Source organism: Primulina huaijiensis, chromosome 7 (assembly GCF_012295235.1).
Source record: "Primulina huaijiensis isolate GDHJ02 chromosome 7, ASM1229523v2, whole genome shotgun sequence".
Classification (NCBI taxonomy): Eukaryota; Viridiplantae; Streptophyta; class Magnoliopsida; order Lamiales; family Gesneriaceae; genus Primulina; species Primulina huaijiensis.
In genome coordinates, this window is record NC_133312.1 from 1,491,288 (window position 1) to 1,505,978 (window position 14,691).

The 14,691-nt window shown below is 36.5% G+C and overlaps 3 protein-coding genes across 18 annotated transcripts; 2 read left to right on the plus strand and 1 right to left on the minus strand.

Moving 5' to 3' along the window:
* Positions 1 to 871: 871 nt before the first annotated feature.
* On the plus strand, positions 872 to 7,744 carry LOC140981237 (tobamovirus multiplication protein 1). Its single transcript, XM_073447567.1, has 13 exons — positions 872 to 1,402; positions 2,499 to 2,549; positions 3,002 to 3,035; positions 3,580 to 3,666; positions 3,757 to 3,808; positions 4,455 to 4,620; positions 4,703 to 4,798; positions 4,907 to 4,967; positions 6,156 to 6,220; positions 6,579 to 6,653; positions 6,748 to 6,823; positions 7,092 to 7,258; positions 7,349 to 7,744. The coding sequence occupies exons 1-13, from the start codon at positions 1,298 to 1,300 to the stop codon at positions 7,370 to 7,372; spliced, it is 1,059 nt and encodes a 352-aa protein (XP_073303668.1). The 5' UTR covers positions 872 to 1,297; the 3' UTR covers positions 7,373 to 7,744.
* Positions 7,745 to 8,268: 524 nt separating this feature from the next.
* Positions 8,269 to 10,511, plus strand: LOC140981238 (transcription factor bHLH144-like). 10 transcript variants are annotated; one of them, XM_073447577.1, is made up of 4 exons: positions 8,269 to 8,607; positions 8,688 to 8,816; positions 9,247 to 9,378; positions 9,485 to 10,511. In XM_073447577.1, the coding sequence occupies exon 4, from the start codon at positions 9,678 to 9,680 to the stop codon at positions 10,383 to 10,385; it is 708 nt and encodes a 235-aa protein (XP_073303678.1). In that variant the 5' UTR covers positions 8,269 to 8,607; positions 8,688 to 8,816; positions 9,247 to 9,378; positions 9,485 to 9,677; the 3' UTR covers positions 10,386 to 10,511. The 10 variants fall into 10 exon arrangements, with proteins under 10 accessions (XP_073303678.1, XP_073303676.1, XP_073303679.1 ...); XM_073447575.1 differs by having other exon boundaries at positions 8,269 to 8,530; XM_073447578.1 differs by having other exon boundaries at positions 8,269 to 8,816; positions 9,203 to 9,378.
* On the minus strand, positions 10,210 to 13,565 carry LOC140981239 (glucan endo-1,3-beta-D-glucosidase-like). Of its 7 annotated transcripts, none has more exons than XR_012176058.1 (4): positions 12,805 to 13,550; positions 11,356 to 12,732; positions 11,030 to 11,264; positions 10,210 to 10,948 (listed from the first exon to the last, which is right to left on the minus strand). XR_012176058.1 is itself a non-coding variant. In XM_073447579.1 (4 exons), exons 1-4 carry the CDS (start codon positions 11,560 to 11,562, stop codon positions 10,914 to 10,916), a joined length of 375 nt encoding a protein of 124 aa, XP_073303680.1. In that variant the 5' UTR covers positions 11,563 to 13,565; the 3' UTR covers positions 10,210 to 10,913. The 7 variants fall into 7 exon arrangements, 1 of the variants encoding a protein (XP_073303680.1); XR_012176056.1 differs by having other exon boundaries at positions 11,356 to 11,495; positions 12,040 to 13,539; XR_012176054.1 differs by having other exon boundaries at positions 11,356 to 11,936; positions 11,997 to 13,539.
* Positions 13,566 to 14,691: the final 1,126 nt, after the last annotated feature.

Below are 14,691 nucleotides of genomic sequence, written 5' to 3' on the forward strand. Positions count from 1 at the left end.
CTCGCATATAAAGATTAATGAGACCGTCTCACAAGAGACCTACTCATATCTATGAGCTAGAGTATTCCGAATATTAGCAATTAACGGCTGCAACAATGCACGCTTAAGTTTATTTTAAATTTAGATATTATTTTATCGTTAAATAAAAATTCATGGATCAAAACGTGTAATTTCAACGTACTTACGTATATTTGGGAAAATCAAATCAATCACAAACCAAAAAAGCTAATAAAATAAGAGTACGTCTCTTGTGATATATTCTCACATATATTTATTTGTGAGATGAGTCAACAATACTCATATTTACAGTAAAAAATTATATTTATGTATAAAAAATAATTTAGATTTTTTCCTAACTTCACGCTGGAGCGACACTAATACATCGTTGATGTGATATCAATATGGTGCTGACATATATAATGTCAAATTAAGGCATCTACATTGCTGGAAACCCATTCAGAACTTTTTTATGGTTCTCACTCTGTCTCATCAGTAAGAAAAAAGCGCCATTCATCTATCCAGAGTCTAAAAAATCCTCAAACGACTTTTCACTATATCTCATATATTTTGTATTTCAATTTTAAAATTGAACAAATCTAATTTTAAACTGAAAAAGTCATTTCCACGATCAGCTAGTATATAACATTTTTATATGTGTATGTATGTATATATACATCCACGTGTTAGTAGGGCATACATTACTTGTTCAATTTTCTGATTCTTTTAATAGACAAACAAGTTATGAATAGTTCAAAGAATGCTTTGAGAAACATAAACCCGACCATGTATTGTCCGTTCAAAAAACATGAATAATTTCTCGAAAAAGCTGGGATCATAGGAGTAAACGACCGTGTCAAATTTACGATGTGACTTACTTTCTGGGTCAATCTCAAATATTAAAAAAATGACAATACTTAGTATTATCACATCTGTACCACATATGCCAAGACATATTTTCATCAAAGAAGAGACGTACAATGTATAGATACAAGACAGATATATAGGTATTGTAGGGTGTGAAGGAGGAATACCCACATAGATCTGTACTCTGTTGAGGCGCCATTGAAATTCCATATATAAAGAGAAAGGGTATCCCTTTCGATACCTGCAGTAGCACCATTCTGTCATTAATACCTCGGTTTTCAACGAGGATAAATCCATATAGTCAGTCACACACAGTTTGCAAAATCTCGTCCCTTGCGTTTGGACTTTCTTGAAGTGTATCTGGGAGATACAGACAAACACACACGATGCTGTGGAGTGTGAGTGGAAAATAGAGAGAATCGTGAGAAAGAAGATGTTGGAATTGAGAGATGGAGGTTGCTATCCGAAGGCTGTGGTGGGAGTCAACGTGGGTCTGGCTTCTGTTGATTGTGTGATTGCAATTCTTGCCTTTTGTCAGGTATTTTTTGGTTTTAATTATTGGGTTGTGTTCTAGTTCCAATAATTCTTGTTTTTCTTTACTTTATGTATGTGATGATGATTTTGTTGCTACAGTGCGTGATGTGGTGTTCTTGAAAATCTGGCATCTGAATTCTTTCAAATCTTGGACCAGGATAGATGTGTATTACGCATTGTCCTAAATTTTGCTTCTTGCATTGGGTTTTCCTGAGGAGTAATGTGCGATACAAATAAATAAGAAACGCGTGTTTGTTTGAATGAATGACATGAAAGTGAAAGGTTTTCAGAACCATGTGGAAATTGGGAGAGGTGAGTTTCCATCCAAAGACTGCGGTGGAATGGTTTGTGAGTCTAGCAGTGCAGGCCCCAGATCTCACATGAAAATTTCTTAGAATTTAACGTGTGGGAACTCTGAAAATCCAAGTTTCAGCCAACTTAATATGTTAAATTGACCGGGTGATTTCAATTCTTGCTTTTTATCATGGGATTCTTACCATGTAAGTTTTTCCATGTGAATGGTGTCTACTGTCTACATCTTCTTCACTAACGGTTTTTTAGTTAAGAAAGAGCAAAGCTGTTAATCGATTTGCTGAATTCTGCCCTTAAATTTTAACAGTATTTCAATCAAACATTAAAGACTTGTCTAAGGAAGCATCAGAAGCCATTTTCATGCTAATGTTATGACATGGTTGGAATTCAAAAAAGAAGAGTATTATTAGTTGTGTGCTGCAGGTTGTTCTGTATGATGCCATTCGTATCTAGGAAATTTGGTGGGTGTTTTCTGCTGAATATTTCACTCAATTACTTTATAGCTTCCAAATATCTCAGGAAGTTAGTAATAGCTGTCAAAATGCCTGTTACACATGTAATTTGTGGCATGATGTCTGGCAAAATACCTCAGTGTGTAGCAATGACTTCTCTTTTAGATAGGGCTTTATATCTCTTAAATTTTGCAGGTGATGCCAAACATGATTTAAGAATAAAAACGAGTTTATAATCAACCAATTTTTTTTTATGCCTGTTTCATTTATTCTGATCTTATATACTCTTTAGCATATCCTTATTTCTCACTTGTCTTTCCTCTAACATTTTACCAGTTGATGAGGATTCATTCAAGGAATTCAGTGGCTGGCTGCACCCGCCAAAAAGTGAGTAATAATATGATTTACATGACTCTTTATCTTGTCATCTATCTCTTTCACTATATAATGCAAACATGACTTGACCACGAAAATTTCATTAAAAAGCAAACATTGTTCTTTAATTTTCTCTTGTTACTGGATAAGATGGACTACAGTGAAACCTTGTTCGTTAAGCATCCGATATTATCAGTGCATTAGCGATATTATCAGTGCATTAGCCTCCTGTTAACTAAGCAGTCGATGTCTCCATGTCTTCCTACCAATGACGAGAATAATGTTTGTCTTGCGCATCAGTACCCATTTTGCTCTGGTACTTGATTCAAAAGGAAAATTTAGGCTCAAAAATATTAGTTTTAGTTTTGTGGTTTAGATGTCTATAATCTATACTATGGCTTCATAATTGTCTCTTTATTTTTATTTTTAGATGTCGGCTGATTAGAATGTATTTTTGATTGCAGGTCTTTCATCTAATTATTGGATCCTGCAATTTGGGTTAGAAAAATTAGCTTTGGGATTATATTTTCGTTTTACCATGTCTTTTGGTAGATGCAGTTTTGATGTTCTATGTATATGAAAGCTGAATGCTTGCAATCTCATTTTTTACATATATGGAGTGCATTTCTCATCTCAATTGATATGTAGGGTTTGTTTTCTACAGTAAATTTAAATTAGTATGCAGAAATCTGTAATAATTCTGTTCAAAAGGTTCTCATCTATTGCTTCAACTGTAGTAGGTTGGGCGAGAAATATTGAAACAATTAATGCTAGGGTATATTTGGGACTTTGCCAGTTTGTTTGTAGAATAGCAATAAGAGGGGAAAATGAATGCTAGCGCTTATAGATTCTCCTAGTAGTCAGGGTGCTGTGGGCACTTCTATTTTACAATAATGATGGTTTTGATTGTAAAAATATCCCAACAATGACCCTACCTTCTAGCTTGGATAAATTATTTATCCCTGTCTTGAAGTTTCTCTTAATTTGAGCAGCTTCTCTTTCTGGATCATGACGAGTTGTGGTATTCGACATTTCTTGGCAGGCTATTTTGTTTATTTTGTGTTAAATCTTGTTGCTGCTTGTAAGGGTTGGAGTTGCTGGTCACATTCTTGTGGTTTCATTGTCATGGGTAAGAAATTACTCTCTACTTGGGTGATCAATAAAGTTTAGATACATGATAACTGTACAAGGGTTGTTTACTTCCAAATTTCCTTTTCAGCTCTCCCCAAAATTCTATTTGTTGCAGCATTTCTTCTACTCTTGTCATTCTGGTAAGCTGATGTTCGATTGATAAATTATGTCTTGAGTCCAGTCGCAGTATTATTATGGTGCATAATATTTCCATGTGCTCACAATTTCAGTGGAATATATAATTGTGGTTGCAATATCCATAATCTAGCATTTCCACAATCTAGCATTTCCAATGCGGATGTGAACCCTCAGCACAATGATAAAAAGTAGCATTATATTTATCATAACTAAAACTGATACCTTTCCACACATACTTTTAGGGAATGCTAAAATGGTATCTGTTCAAAATAAATTACAGCTAGTGTTTATTATATTTACACAGTGAGAAATCTGTTCATAAACAATTACCTTCTGATATTATTATTATTTTGTCCTGCATCAAAATTTCTCAAAGAGATCAACAAACATTTTACGTATAACAGAGAGTATTAGAACAAGTTCAGTTAGTTTAAGAGCCTCTTGGACAAGAAATTGTTTATTTGCAATTTCATTCTTTAGATGGATTCTCTGACACTTTGTTGCCCTCTAGTGGATTGTGCTTTTGTTATTTATAGTACGTTGATGAATCTTGCCTTGATGTTGTGAGAGACCAACATGTGTTTAATGTGAATGGATATGATAATATTTCACGATGGGAAGATAAACATCAATTGTGGGGATTTGCAGGGTTGACCTTTGTCATCAGTCAAATGATGATGATGAAGATGAAGAAAGCCCTCAAGAAGTTCTTCTGGATAAAAGGAATAAAGCCGATCCTACTGCAAATGGTAGTAGAAATTGTTGCTCCTTTAGGTTGATTCATGTAGGAAGCCGACAGAAAGTTGTGATTTTGGTATACAAGCAATTTGAGCACACATTCTTGTAATCTATATTGCAGCCATCTTTTGCTTTGTCTGACCTCAAACTTTCAACAGGTTACTCTCTTGGTTTTTGCAATAATGGCCGCCTCTTCTGTGCTTATCTGGATTGGCATGGGAAAGAATACAATTGATTCAGCAGTTGTGGCGCAGGCATGTATGCATTGCCCTTTGGTTTTTTGTGTCAAATATGTTTGACCTATTACCATATATAATACAAGAGGGCTCTCGAATAACCGAAAGTTTGTAATTATATTGCAGGTATATGTAGATCTCATTGCCATAGCTGTTCTTTTGCTCGGAGGAGCCTTGGCATGCTATGGTGAGTGCCTACGGCCTCACCCACAACTTGATTGTTTTCCCCCCATTCTTGGTGCTAGGATTAATTTTTTCCCTGTCTATGCTTTTAATATCTGGAATTAAACCCAACATCCCATTGTATGAACTAGGAGTGGGGAGTTATGGGTCGATTTGTATCTAAAAGATTTAAACCAAAAGAAAGCAAATATGCATATTCATTAGGGTATTGATAAAGACGAACGAGAGAGATATCACTATAGCTTACAAACTATCTGAGTTCAACAAATGAGGCGAAACCATCTTATATCATTGAATATTTATTGACTGTAGATACATTTATTTCATAACAACCTGACCATGGGACTTTTGCTATTAACTGTTGTCAATGACACATCACACAACTGAATTTGTTGAACAGACTATTAATGTAAATCAAATGTGACCACCTGTCAACTGTAAGGCATATCGAAGGGATAAACTTCTAGATTACCCTTCTTACTGATACTGTGACTTGATTTATATGGTTGGCTTCTCGGTGGAAGTCTTTTTTCTTTCCATCCAGCCGATTTTGGCAGTTATATTGCTTCTAGACTCTTGAAAATGAACAAGTGTCATGTCTGACACATGGTAGACATGGACATGCATTAGGGCATACCTTCAGCACTTGCCTAGCATTGTACCGAAAAACCAAAGAGGGGAGGGGAAATGGAAAAAATTTCTAAAATGTCTTGCACATAAGTAGCACGTTCTAAGATTTTACTATAGTTATGTTTTTGTAACTACTACTAAGTGAAGTAGATATGGCTTAAGTATGCTGTGTCTATTTATTACTATATTGAGTTATGAGTACAATACCTCATACCAGAATCATCGTTCTCATATTTTTCCGCCAAAGTAGGTAAGTTGAGAAATTTGTGATCAGACCCAATCACTTGTGATAGTATTTTTCAACCCCTCCTAAATTTTTAAATCTCTACATGCTATGTGTTTTCAAATGCTCATGAACCTATAAAATGAAGTCTTGTAAAAAACTGCCTTCTCTTCAGCGATAAAGTAAGTTTAAAAAGGTAATTCAAGAAGTTGGTGACCAAAATTTGTGAACAATCTTTGCTATTATTTATTTGATCTGAGTAATTTCACCTCATGATTTGTATTATTTTCCCTGCTATAGATATGTATTTTCTTGTCATCAATTAAATTTCATATTCAGGTCTTATTTTGTTCTTGAAAATGAGAAGAGTGAGATCTGAGCGGGCATCCTCAGAGATGTGGAAGGTAGTTACTCGATTTACTCTGGTGGTTTATCATGGTTCCGTTCAAATAATTATTTTATAAGACAAGTGGCAGCCAGAGAAGTTTCTGAAATTACATGTTTCCTATGTAAGTCATCTGACATTTAAAAAGTGATGCATCAGTTAAGGCGTATCATTATTTGCCATAACTATGTTTAATCTATTCAATGGGATCGATTCTTTTTAGATGTGTATCTATAGTTCTTATTCCTTTTTGTACGGAATCGTGTTACTGGTTTGATTATGTGTGGAATGGTAGTTTCTTTTTTCCTTTTTCTTACCATTAAAATGATTGATTTCTCTTACCATTAATGTGATTGATTTCCTTTACGAGATAACAGGTTGCTGGATTGGCCATTGTATCTGTTGTATGCTTTACGTTAAGTGCTGTTGTTGCTTTAGCAACAAATATACCCGTATGTTCTTCTCGTCCATTCTCTTACATGTTCACCTAAATTCATATTTCTGATAAAAAGGGTTTCAGAGGCAAATGGTGTTTCATTCTTGCAGCTGTTTTATCACTGGTCTGTGAGACAGATAGACGGTGCCTATACATCCCTTTTACTTGTTCTGTACTTTTTCGTGGGTAACTCTCGCAACTTTGTCATCATAATGCAACTCTTTCACTTGAATATTAATTTAATCTACTGTTCAAGATGGCTACATGTCCTCGTTCTAACCATTTTAAAGGCAATGATGTTCTCTGAATATTGTGGAGATTAAGGTTGTGTGTGTTTATTCGGTCAAAATCATTTTATGTTTATTGGAAGAATGGTCTTTCATTTTATTTTTAGGGATTGAATAACGATATGTGAAGTGTTGCTACATATTTTAAGGTTAGAATATTTTTCCAGGTTCATCGGTGCCATCTGCATTTGTACTTTATGTGATGAGAGAACTACCACCCCCAATTTTGACCAACAGACAAGAAGAATCAAGGGCGATAGCTTTCATTAGCGATGGCTCATTTTCTTCCCAACCGCAGCAGCGGTGGACTGCTGCAACGAGCTTGCAGAATCAGGTTCCAATGCTTGCTTATAGCATTGACTGGATTTTATGGACCATTTTGTTTCCTTGGTTTGAGATTTTGTTTCTTGATTCTTGAATGTAGATATCAAGAGCAAGCCCCATATGATATCATACTCGGATCTGTTATCACATGATAAAACAATGATTTGTAAGAAGAAATTTGGGGGGACGATCCGCCTAAAGACGACGAAATCATTAAAGTAGGACGAAGCTCAACGGAGAATGTAACATTCGGGGTGCAGCCGCTAGACTGGACTTACATTTGAGAAATATATTGGCTTGCGTATACAGTGACAAGAATCAAATACATATGGTGTAGATTTCTGTTTATTCTTATTTCATGATGGTCGATTAATCTGTAAATTTTCCATCAATTGATTATCATAGTCATTCTAAACAAAACTCGTAGGCCAAGTTGACCGTGGAGATACAAAAATCTTGAAGTGCAAAAAAAACAAAGAGCCAACATTAATTGTTATTCGCACGACGCCAGAAAAATGCAGCTGTCACAACAGAAAGCGTGCTTTTAAGCATGCGCGTCAGGAAAGAACCGTAACTGCTTGAAAACAGAAGCCACCATTTTTGAAGCATTTATTGCGAGGGCCCTTGACCTTTTCATAAAGATTTTCGAAAACAATTTTAATAATAAATATTTCTAGTCTCATTGTCGGGCCACCTTGCAGCAAAAAATTTCCATCAAGTAGATTAGAAAATTAGAAACATGAACTAAGGTAAAATTGGATGTATGATCACCGGTGGCTATTTCCGAACTTATTATAAAAATATGAGAAATTCACGTGATCGTTTATAAAATTTTCTGACAAATTTGATTTGATCCAACTTGTTCACAGTCTTAATTTTTTAGTTCACGTATATAATAAATTCGAAATCTTGAATTAAGGTAAAGTTTCACTTCTTTTTAAGAAAAATAAATAAATAGGTTGCCTTAGATTATCAATGAACTTAGCAGAATAAAATGTCAAAACAGGTTTTTCCGAACAAATTCCAATAAGAGGTACACATTTTGTCAAACCTCGTGAAGGCTCACCTTTTCTAGTCACGCGCACTCTCCGATCCTACGGCCACCAAACCCATCCGCCCACAATTCGACGGCCCTCATTTGACCTATAAAGATAGCACCCACACCGAGCTATTAATAATACGGAAAAATGCTGACTTCCTTAAGATAGAGAGATTCAAATTTGGTGGCTTTGGATCTTGTGATGCGTTTGTGATTCCTTGTTGGGTATCTTCAGAATTTGCGGCCTCAGTCTTCCTCTTTCTTTAATCATATCTTTTCTTTTCCTGTTTGTTTTCTTGTTTAAGTGCTATCTAAGAAGGGTATGATCAGATGTTTTATTCGAATTTTAATGCCTTCTTCCTACGTTCATTCGAATCTTTTTTTATCATTTTGATGACAGGATTTTGTTTCAAGTTTATAAGTTCTGCTAAAGACGGGAACATGCCTCGGGAATCTCCGAACTATCATGGGAAGTGCGTACAATTGGTCGCCGTCTTTCATGTTATTCTGTGATTTTTAATTTGATTCGGTGAGTTGCTCTGCTCTCCTCCCTTGAGATCTTATCACTTCTGACGTTCCATCACCACATTAACAATTTAAACCCGTTGAAAGTGATGCGTGTGGATAATATGCTAGGCAAGAATACATAATTCACAGGTTTTTTTTTCAAGTGCTATATGCTGATGAGTTCAATCCCATATTTGAAACTGCCTCAAGGGATGTTCAGTAAATCATAGGTAGACGTTAACACTTGCACATAATAATGGTGAAATGACTCTACATTTAGAATTTTGTGTGTATTCTACGCTGGTACGTAGTATGACTTGTAGCGGACAAATGACACGTTGAGGATCGTAATTTGACTCCTGTTTATTGTCACGACCTTCTTGAGTTTGTAATCTTTGCAAGTTAAAGTTTGTAGATTTTCCAGATTTGGACTGACTTCTATATTCCTATAGTTTGTTTTGGTTGGGAGAGTTAGAATGCACACTGCTGTTGCAAGAAAGAAAAATACAAAAGTTTAAGAACTGGGAAAACTTAGAATGAGCGTTGGGGGCATTGCTTTTTACCAATTGATGCAAGTTCGTCAGGTCAGTGCTTCGTATTTCATCACTATGCATGCCCACAATGCATGATTTGTGGCATTTCCGCTCTATGTTCAAATTCTCAAGCACACTTGGATGTTGTTGCATACAGGCTGAGTATTTCCGTCAGTTGCTTAAACCAGTCACGTAATCTAGGTTCGGTACGAGCATTAGGACATTAATTCACTGCCTCGAGTTCTGGTCGTGTAAGAGAAATTTCATGCTCATGAGTTACCAAACCCAAATGTTGCCTCCTTGAAGCTGCCACTTACTTTGACATTGGAATTGTTTGGAAGTCATAACTCATGCATAGTGATCAGCCATACTTCCATCTGGCTGGTCAAGTGGGCTATTTTGTGCAAAATGCTCATATGGCCCCTGCATTTAACAGTAGAATAATGCCTGTGCCCTCGGGTATTGAACCTCTCAGGCCCTTCCATGGTGTTGATATCCAACCCTCTGAAGCCTGCCCTAGAAATTTTGTTATCTTTGATAAATCTAATGCCAGAAGCCAGATAATTTTCCATCCCGAAATACGTTCCAAATTCTTCGATTTTGGTCTTGCTGATGGTGCATCGATCTTGAAAAACGAAGATAATAGGAAGGATGCAAACTATGAGGGAAAGTTTTTCTCTCTTCTGAAAGATGATTCAGATGATATTGATGCACTTTTGAACATGGAAGATGTAGAAAACGAAGAATGTGATGATGATGAGGTGAGCACAGCACGAACAAATGCTGTATATGAACGCGACTCTCCAGATTCGTGCTCTAATTATGAGTCACCCCCCAGAAAAAGGTCAGTTTTTAGGACATCTTCTTTGATTCGCTTCAATCACAAAAAGCGTGAGAGAATGAGGACGATGGTGAAGGTATTAAGAAGAATGGTTCCTGAAGCCAAACGGATGAGTACTGTGACCGTCCTTGATGAGGCTGTTCGATACCTTAAGTCCCTTAAGGCACAAGTGCATAATCTGGAAACTGGGAATTCGAAAACCCATGCTCAGAGCTGATTCACCTACCAAATCAGCTGCAAAAAACATTTCATTGCCCCAGGTTGTGGCCCGTAATTTGTTTCGTGTAAGTCATTCCTTTACTGCCACTCTTGAAGCTGATAATCAGTTATTTTATTAGTTCTAGTTCCGAATCGCCAGGTTTTACTACTTGTTATTGAAATTATTCCTTGTCTTGTAAGCAGGGTTTAATGCTCATCATTCTCAACTATTTTCTTGCATCTTGATCGACTCTCTGTAACCAAAGGTGTTGATCTCCATTATATGTGAAATCATGATTTTTTTTTTAATGTTCCAACGGCTGGCAGATGAAGTGTATGTAGTTTGTAGACAACGAAATGGTAATTTTGTAAACTAACTAAAGCAGAAAATATAAAATATCATACGAAAAACCATCCTTGTACCATTGAACAGCTCAACGAGATTTAATTAATTTGGTAGACCAAGGAAAATAACAGAAATGGAAATCTTCAGTCTCTGGTTAACGAACGCATAATTATTCAGAATGCTCAATTGCAGCAGTCACCCTTAATAGGAAAACTCGAATTTGCATTTCCCGTAGCCTGCAAAATCCATGAAAAATCGAGGTAATCGAGCGTGTTTATGTTTTTGTCCATTTGTAAAAGTAGCGGTAGGATACTTACTAGGGTCAGTGACAACAATGACACCTGATTTCCTGAAATCACAATTCCAAGAATGCCTTCCCTGTTTCTGGTAGTAAAGATTCATGGCAACTGAGGCATGATTCAGAAGATTGCTAGGATAAAAACAAGCGCCTCCCTCTTGGATCAAACTGCAGTCCACTACAGTGCACACAAAGTTTATGTTATCCACTAACGTCTGTTCTGAGGTCGAGGGCCTTGGAATGCACCAAGTTCCCTGAAATGAATGGAAGAAACATATCTCTCGATGATGCTCGGAAGAATTGATACGCTGTCTTAATATTTTTTCAATCTCTTTATGTTCTTACCTGTTCAGATGCACCCATTGCAGGCTTCAGAATTCCACCTGATTCACAAAAAACTTTTCAATAGCCTCAGTGGGAACCTCAATTTATTTTGACCATCAAACTTCTTGAATGAATATTGAGAAGAAATATCATAAACATACCTGATACAAAGAGCAAGATGATAAGAGACGAACCAAGAAGGGGAAGGAAAATAACTGAATTGGCCATAAATAATAATTGTGTGATCACATACAGTTGGAGAATGGTGGAAAATTATTGTTGGATGTGGGAAAATGCTATGGAAATTTATAGAGTTCAAATACCAAAAGAATTTATCTAATAGCCTAGTAGAAAGATGTATTTAGTTTATCATATAGTGTCATTCGTTTGGCATTTCTTTGATTCAAGAGAGTGAATAATCCTTTAGATGGTGTTATCACCTAAAGATTGTGTTATTCCAGGAAACTAATGAATTTGGTTCTATATTGGTGTATTGGTGAAGGAGTTGGTCAACTAATAGTCTCTTATGCGACTCTTGTTTATGGGTGTGAGTCGTGTGACCCATTGTTTTAAACTCTCATATTTATTATTTTGAAGGAGCTCTTGTAAATCAGAAAACAAGAGGATTTTTGAGAACGTGTTTGATAAATAAGATTTAGGACAGGAAAAGAGTGGGTTGATCAATGAAGTTTTCCAATTCCATACCCGTTCCTTGGGAACTTTTGTTATGTCAGTAGAATTTCCCATACAAATGGCAAAAAGGATAGCTGTATGAACTCAGAAATTTATGCAATGCCTATGAGATAATCAATCGCCTTCTTAGTCCCGAATACCCAAAGCCCCAACAAAAGATAATCGCAAAACTACACAATGAAAAGACCGATGATCGCTGCAAATGGATCGGTGTATTTTGTTGGAATTCTGGCTCAAAGGGAAGAGTTTCTCTTTGCGTAGCATCACATCAACCAATACATCAAAACTAAGCATTAGCTTTGCACCGGAACAATAAACAGTGAAGAATAACAAAAACATGAGCAAGAAATCATGCTCCCGTAAATTCTGTATATGAATTATGATCCAATGATAAGCCTAATCTAAGGGTGGATCTTTCTCCAAGAACTCATCAACGGTAGAGGGGAATTCAAGACCTGCAAATCCATCACAGTTATCATCTGAATGCCATAAAGCAGCTTTAGCCAATAGCAAATGGGCCAATACAAATGGCTCTCTCTCCTCACTGTTCAAGAAATGCTTAATCCACCCCTCCAGCCTCTCTAATTCTTTCAGACTCTTAGGGCCCTTCAACCCGGCGATCTTCCTATAAAACCCATCATCACAACCCACATTAATCAGGTGGACTCTCTCTACCTGCTCCACAGAATCCGACAGCTGCAAAAGCTGCATCAACACCTCAATGTCATCACCAAGATTACTTCTTTCATCATGATCAACGGTGGTTTCCGCACTTACATGATTTTCCTCGGGCGGGCTGCGATGAATTGGTGGGAAATCAGTGGAATCTGTAAGAAACTCGCGGGGGACTTCACTTTCTTGGAGGGTTGAGATGTTCGCATCGGTGGTGGGGGCCGGATGTTTGTAGTTGAGGTAAATGGGTGTACCTAGAGAATCTGTTTGTTCCGTGTTTTCATGGTGTTCCAAATGAAGAATCGGCGGCGGCGAAAGGGTGGAGGATTGTTGCGCACTGTCTTCAAGTTTGAGTCTTTTCTCCGCTTGTCTTAAAGAAGAGAAAAATTGCGAATGGAGAGATGGTGAATTCTTTTGCATTCTTTTTTTAGCGTGTAATTCTAAATTTCAACTGGAGATTGGTGCAATTAGGGTTCTATGGATGGATAATAAAAGATTTGGGTAAGTGAAGTAAATGCAACGCCAAAAATCATCGGCCTAGCCCTTATACAGATCGCATTAGAAGTGCGCACGTCTTTGCTTCCCCTGTTTCTTTTCTAAGCCTTGTCCTCTTCCTTTACTTTAAGTCTTATTCTTCAATAATTAGTTACTCATTTCAAATAAAATGAAAAACTCAAAAAACTAAAGAATGGTAGACTTAGCCATATTCTCCATGTTTGGATTCTTTGTGCAGGGTATTGCGACTGGAAACTGTCCGGTCCATCGTAGACCTCGCTGATCATCTAGCAAACCTGGTTTTACTTATGTTTTATTCGGAGTAATTCTCCTCGTAATGTGCAAATTTTAACGTTTGGGCTTTAGATTTCCAATATGGTGTAAGTTTCTATAAAATTAAATACGGGAGATTTATATCATCTAAGAGTTTAGAAATGCATTATTCCAGATGGAACATACACAAAACCTACGTAGACAGTAACGCATGGGCCTCTGCTACAAACTAATTCAACTCACTTTTTAAGTGGATGTAAAATTACTATGAGTTATTTGAGCAATGGGAATTTTGAGGTCTTAAAGTGAATCTTATTCCTGCCTAGCTCGAATGTTGATACCATGGAAGAATAAAAATAAATCAATTAATATTCGAAGTTCCATAGAAGCTAGTGGAATAGAAAGTTGAAGTATAATGATTAATGAATCAGTTGGCGATTGTATAAACACTAAAGAACGAGGAATGTAAACATTTATCGAGATTAATAACAAAAACTTCTTCCTCTCGAGTCTTCTTTCCCTCCCATTCTTCTCTGTTCATGCTCTTGTTCTATAGGAGATTGTCAATCTCGAAATTCCTCCCTAACATTTGACAAATGATGGGGATCGGCTAATTCGAGGTAGGTAGCCTCCTCGAGAATGAAGATTGGGAGAAGAGAAAGAACAAGAGTTAGAGAGAAATTTTCATTATGATATAATTGAATGAATGTGGCTTCGCCACTGCACTTGGCTACTTTAACCGCTATCCTGTATAACTAGCTATTATAACAGTCTTGTCATCTTCATTCCATCTTCGTAACAGGTGCATTGTTTAATTACTCTGACTTGCAACAGTTACACTTGCACATTAAAAGATGCCAAAAAATTTGTATTATAAGCTCGAAAGCGCAAATATGAAACGTGCACCTCATTGATAATAGCTGGTTCGACCCAAATCTGTGGTGAATATCAGTCTACATAGCATAAGGTTTCAACAAGTGATATAATCTTGTGTGGTTTGATTCTACACAAACCTTCAATCCCTGTTCTTGAAAGAGATCAGGCTTTGAGTTAGTTCTGACAAACTTTAACAAGTTCCGATGATATCTGATGACCCTTTAATTTAGAGTACTACCTCCATTATTCAAAGAATTTTCGTAGTGGAACTTGAGGCATTACTTAATTTTTTTGCCCAACTTAAATAACATATTCAGAAAAGCAATCCCAACAAACAAATCTAATCAC